This window comes from Adiantum capillus-veneris, chromosome 24 (genome assembly GCF_014529385.1).
Source record: "Adiantum capillus-veneris isolate H3 chromosome 24, ASM1452938v2, whole genome shotgun sequence".
NCBI classification, from domain to species: Eukaryota; Viridiplantae; Streptophyta; class Polypodiopsida; order Polypodiales; family Pteridaceae; genus Adiantum; species Adiantum capillus-veneris.
In genome coordinates this window covers 38,980,480-38,986,372 of record NC_140954.1, presented here as the reverse complement: position 1 = coordinate 38,986,372, position 5,893 = coordinate 38,980,480, and the positions used below count along the sequence as shown (strand labels likewise).

The window sequence follows — 5,893 nt, the reverse complement described above, 5'->3', positions numbered from 1 at the left end:
CATATTAAACAAATCCCAAGTTTCTGTATAAGGACCAAGTGTCTTGCAACTGGAAAAAAGCACTACATTCCTGCACTTCGTTCAGCTGCCTTGGGAGGTGAAACGTTCAATTTATGTTGCCTTTAGACGATGCGTCTTTAGGGGTTGTGCATACAAAAACCACGAATCAAGAAACCATACAGGACACCTATATAACATAGGTATCCACATGTGCACGTGAAGGACACAATATAATTCAGCTAGACACCTTTTTGTCGGAATATCAGACACCGCTTCTAATCAGAAGGGAAATATGGCTTCCTTGGTTAGTAGCAGCATAATGGGGTGCATGTGAACGACACCCATACAAGTACTTACAATGTTTGGCAGCCAATCGAGCACCAAAATAACAAGAGTTATAATAATAATAAAAATGTCAAAAATCCTCTTCAATGCCTTCATCTGCAGGATGCTGCAAGGCCAAATGTGAGGGAGGGTCCATTATTGACATCAAGGCATATAAGATTTTCTAGAAGCTGCCATATTACGACACTGACGGAAAGCCCAATCGACCGAGGAGGTCTTGCATTCATCAATTACCTCCATAAAGAATGTGGATCTGCTTTGCAGATTCACTGGGGTTCACATAATGGTACAAAAGTTAGGTGGTTGTGTCGTTTGCATCGATCAAAAAGTTGGCAGTTCTTATTGAGAAAAATACTCTTCTTGGCTTGAGACCCCTGGTTTTGGCATAGGGGCATCATAACACTGGACAAACGAGACCTCTTTCCACGGACCGGCATCTGAGTTCTCACATCCTTCTACACAATGGCAGGCACCCCCGAGAAACTCCGGAAGATTCTCAGCATCAACAAGCTCCAAAAGCTTAGAGGTAAAGTTGGAACCATGAACCTCAATCTTCTTTTGTGTCCTTTTGTCAAGCCAAGGCTTTATCATAGCCCATACTGCTTTGAACGCTGTCGGGGCATTCACGATAAACATCTTTCCAAGAAATTCGGGATAATAGTCCTGGTCAATTTTTGTTAATTTCTGAATAAAGGAGCGGACCTGCTTGTTCATCGTCTTCATGGCCTGCCAAATTTAAATGTTAATGGCCCGTTTTAGCTCAGTACTCTCACACCGACAATAATAAGAGTCCTTGAACAACACCAAAATCGAAGAAGAGGACTTAGTACATTACCACGCCTTTGAGATCCAAAATTGTGAGCGACTGCATTATCAAGCGTCCAGCCTTTTTGGAACAAGCTGGAAACTTCCAATCAATCAGAATTTCCCATTCCTTAATGTGATACATCAGCATTCGATCCGTTGTGGTGATCTTCAGGATCTCATCAAGTTGCAAGTGGCCAAGCCTCTCGATGTAGATGGGACGCCCCAACTTGTCTGTCTTGTGGTGGAAGTGAGGATACAGCTCTTTCACTACCCTTCTCTCCGGAAACTGAAAGCTCTGCAAAATTCATATCAAAAGTAGAGCAACTAAGAAAAAATGTGCCATAACTGTATGAGTCTAAATTCATGATTCTATGCCCAAAACACAAGTAGCATCTGTAAGCATGAGATACGTCAGAAATCTTGACCTCCAGCTATGCCCTATAAGCCATAGTTAGAGAGAATGGCTTCCATTCCCCGTACTTACCATTCCAAATCCCCATCCATATCCTAGGCACGAGTAACTGTAACAGGGAATGGCAATTCATGCCCCGTTCCACGTTCTAAAATCCATTCCTAGTAACTATGCTGTGAGCTCCTCTTAACTTCAACATTAGAGTGGTACCTGTCCAATTTCAGTCATAGTTGAGACCACACTCCTATGGTTAGCTGAACCATATACCCGTATACAAAATAGTGCTCATAAACATTAAAAAAATGATATCATACTTCCGAAAATATGAAAGAAAACTGCAAGCTAATGAGATTGATGTGGGCATTAATGATGATTGAAATTAATGGCCATGTATGTTTCGAGGAGAAGGGTTGAACCGTACTCCAGTCATACTTCCAAACCCGTACGCGTCAGCCTATGAAAATGTATGGCAAAAGCTATGGTTTCCCTTTGGTGTTTCTGCAACTCACTTCATATTGCTGTGCACCAATCGATGCTCTACAATGTGAAAAAAACAAGGCCAGTGCCTGCCTTCTAAATCTATGTGCACACCTATCTTACCAAGATTCAGCGTTTTGTATTTCATGACGTGCTGGTCATAGCTAAGCACAAATGTTTCAACCAGAGAGAACTAGCCATAAGCCTAGATCTACATGCATCCTGAAATGTACTTTTAACATAGAGTTTAGCATTTCTTCAAAGAAACGGTTCAGTAGCCTTCTAGGATCACTATCAAATCAACAGCTGCTGCAACCCATCTGCCAAAATTTGACAATGCACAACTGTAAAAGGGAACTTCGATGAGGAGGTGCATTGATACGCTTACAAAGTATTGGTTTTACTGACAAGCTTTCTAACATGAAGCTTCCGATCTCATAAAAGCAGGATCCAAAACGGCGAGGATCAAGAGACAGTAAACTACACCACACAACAACCCTGGGAAACCCTAATTGCCTGACCTAAACCCACCCGCATGCCTGCATTGCAGGATAGTACAAAAAACTTGCCCAAACAAGGTAGCAAAGAGGATTTACCTCTATAATTGTATCTGCACCGACTTCTTTCCTCCACTCCAGCATGGCCTCATACATAGCCTTGGCCTTGGAAATGTCAAAGGACCGAGCTCGCATGTAGCGGAGAAGATCTGCATCGGGAATGTTCTTGGGAAGCAATCCCTTCTCTTGGAGACAGTCACGGAAGGTGTGCAGAGACTCCTGTTGAGAAGGCGAGAGATCTTCTGGGAGGAGGTCATCTGCGTCGCAAGCGGAGCTGGAGTCGCCCTTGTGGGAGGGGCCGCAGTGGCAGAGGTCGAGGACGGGGCGGGAGGGCATAAAATGGGCATCTCTGAGCTTGGAGAGCATGGCGATGGCGGGGCGGGAATGTGACTGTGTCGTAGAGACTACGCGATAGTAAAGGAAAGCAGGAAGCGAACAACGGCGAGGAGGGGAGCAACGAAAGGACTTGAAAGACGTTAGACTCAAACTTTTAAGGGAGAGATTTTTAGAGCCTTTTATGAGCTTGTATAGTCCTTTCCGCTTTACTTAATTTCTGTCGGTATGGGAACTTGGAAGTATCTCACTACCGACATAAAATTTTGTAATTATTTTCTTGCAAATCTATTGGTCTCCTAAATTCTAATCTATTTAACCCTCACCCCTGAGGATAAGGAGAATCTATTCTCTATTTCTAACCTACATGCACACATGAAGTTACATATACAAGGCTAGGTTCAGACGAGGTGGAGGCAAGTGAGACAAGGTTAGGCATTTCCAAACTCACAAGATCTTAGGCAAGCCATGAGGCAAGCACAGTGGAGGAAGAAAAGAGACTTAGGTGTTTCCGAACTCACAAGAACTTTGGGCGAGCAGTGTGGTGAGCACTATTGGGACAAAGAAGAGACCAAGGTGTTTCCGAACTCACAAGAACTTGGGTGACACTCCTGCTAGAAAATCCTGAACTACCACTTCCTCTTCAAAACAAAATGCAAAGAGACTAGTTTGCAAGCTATCAAACAACTCACCTTGCTCTTGTGCCGTATTGCCTCACCTTCGTCTAAATGAAGAGTTGTTGATCTCTTTGATCCACATATCCACGTGGGTTTCCTTGCTCTCATTGCCACTCCATTTTCTTATAGCGAATACCACTCTAGGAAAAGGACATGAAAAGGAAACTTGGACAAACCCGACCGATCTCACACGTCACGATAACTATGCCCTATTTCAATGAGTCGATCCCATCACTTGGGGTTCATTCAAGACCTGTGGTTTGAAATCATGTAGCCACTTGAGTCGACTTTTTTGAGATGAGCGATCTTGGGCTCCTACAAATTTTCCATGATTTTGAGATCTTTCAATCTCCACATTGTATTTTCCTCTCTCCAAAGGTACAACCTTAGCGTCTCTACTCGGATATCGTGGACCATGCACGTAAACGAATTTGTATAGGCAATGAGCGTCATCAAAAGTATTCCAAAAACATTCTCAATAGATTTGGATGAAGGCTTGCAAATCTATTGACACTCCTCTAGAGCCTGAGAAGAATGTATTTCTACATGATCCCTCATGCCTACTAGATCAGCTCTATATTAAAATGTTGTGGCTTGCCTTGTTAGGGTTGATGTACGCTCTGCCAGACATTTTCATTTAAGTTTCAGTGCTAAGCTCTTTTTTGACCAAGCTTTGATAACGACATCAACAATCCTTTACATACTTTGTGGTTCATCCCTAGCACTTTGGAGTATGGTATATTCTATGGTCATGGTAGAGGTCTTACAATGCAAGGTTGGTATGACTTTGATTGGGTTGATAACCGAGATTCTTACTGCTATCCTACAAGAGTAGTTTACACTTGACTTACGGTCGATTTCTTGGAGAAGCAAGTGATGACCAACAATGTCACTAAAGTGGAGTGTAGAGGAGCTTGTTTTGCTGCTTGTGGAGGCATTTGGCTTCCAAGATTCCTTAGGGATTTGGATTTCCTTGGGCTACTTACATGCTTCTTTTATGTGACTGTTAACCACCGGCATCCACTTCTAGTAGTCATGGGCCGGGCTTGTTGGTCCAATAGGAAAAGGGTAAGAGTGATTGCCGATGAGAGGCGCACTCTAATTAGAACATTCAAGGGTTGGTTTGCTAAGCATGGGTGCCCAAGTGTGAATGTGGGCGAGCTCATATAAAAGTCACCTAAACCTAAAAATCACTCATTCTCTCATTTGTACAATTGAAGAGTGCTCTTGCTCCATCTCCATCTTCTTCTTCATCTCCTTGTGTGTGTGTGTGTGTGTGTATGCGTGAGAGAGAGAGAGAGAGAGAGCATTGCGACGACATGACGGCGGCGAGGCGGTTGAGAGCGGCACAACAGTAGCTCCCTCTTCTTCGCAGCAAGGAATCCTCCACGAAGGCGAGCGTAGGGCGGTGAGTGACACACCCTTGCTCTCTTGAGCTTGCTAGATTAATCTGTTTGTGTGCTTGTAGCCATTTGTGGCTCGTACATAGTGTACGGCAAGTCCCTTGCTTTGACATGTGCGACAAATGCGCACATTTTTGGCACCACTGCCGGGGAGATGCCCTGCACTAAGCTCGAATAGCACTCTATGCTGCTTTGTGGTGCAATGTGAGATGTAAAAAAGGTAGAGAAAGAAGGTGTGTGGCTGTTGAGAAGGATTTGTGAACTTTGTTTTTGCTGCAGTGTATTGTTTTCTGTTAATAAGGTGTTATATTTTTTTGCTGCAATGTACTGTTTTCTGTTGATAAGGTGTTAGATTTAAGGTATTAGATCGATAATGTTAGATCTGTAAGGTGCAATAAGTAGATCTATTAGTTAATTAGTTACTGTAGTACTGTGTTAAACAGTGTGTAACAGTAGCTCTGTTAGTTGCAAGTCTGTAGGTTAGGTGTGTGTGTGTGTGTGCATGCGCGGGGCGACTGTGGTGGCGACCTTATCCTCCAAAAAAAAATAAAAAAATGAAAGGAAGGACCGGGATCGGGAACATTTCCCAAGCCCAGGCTCAGGCCTCAGTCACCCTTTGGACTTACTTATTTTAATCTCATGCCCAAGTAAAAATCGACCCTTTTGAGGACCATCGGAGCTTCGGGTAATCGAACGTTGTGTTGTAAAGCACACCACGATCCCATGAGTGATACGCTCGTTTCGAGCTATCACACACTCTAATTCAAAAACCGATTGTAAAAAGACATTAACAAACATCAAAAAATGAGTGAAAACGGTGTGCAAAACGCCCAAAAAATCAAGCGTTAACCTTTGAGGGCATTCGCCGATGCTTGTAGGGTG

The 5,893-nt window shown here is 43.4% G+C and overlaps 1 protein-coding gene across 1 annotated transcript; it reads right to left on the bottom strand.

The window, feature by feature from the left end:
- Positions 1-273: 273 nt before the first annotated feature.
- On the bottom strand, positions 274-3,076 carry LOC147426232 (sec14 cytosolic factor-like). Its single transcript, XM_086498812.1, has 3 exons — positions 2,638-3,076; positions 1,181-1,447; positions 274-1,071 (listed from the first exon to the last, which is right to left on the bottom strand). Exons 1-3 carry the CDS (start codon positions 2,962-2,964, stop codon positions 685-687), a joined length of 981 nt encoding a protein of 326 aa, XP_086354938.1. The 5' UTR covers positions 2,965-3,076; the 3' UTR covers positions 274-684.
- Between the last annotated feature and the right edge of the window lie 2,817 nt (positions 3,077-5,893).

Excerpts from the sequence above, each read along its gene's own strand:
- LOC147426232 (XM_086498812.1), bottom strand. The coding sequence starts at position 2,964 with ATGCTCTCCAAGCTCAGAGATGCCCATTTTATGCCCTCCCGCCCCGTC. Across the intron at positions 1,448-2,637 it reads GTGCAGATACAATTATAGAG|AGCTTTCAGTTTCCGGAGAG; the intron begins GTAAATCCTCTT and ends TGAATTTTGCAG. Across the intron at positions 1,072-1,180 it reads TTTTGGATCTCAAAGGCGTG|GCCATGAAGACGATGAACAA; the intron begins GTAATGTACTAA and ends TAAATTTGGCAG.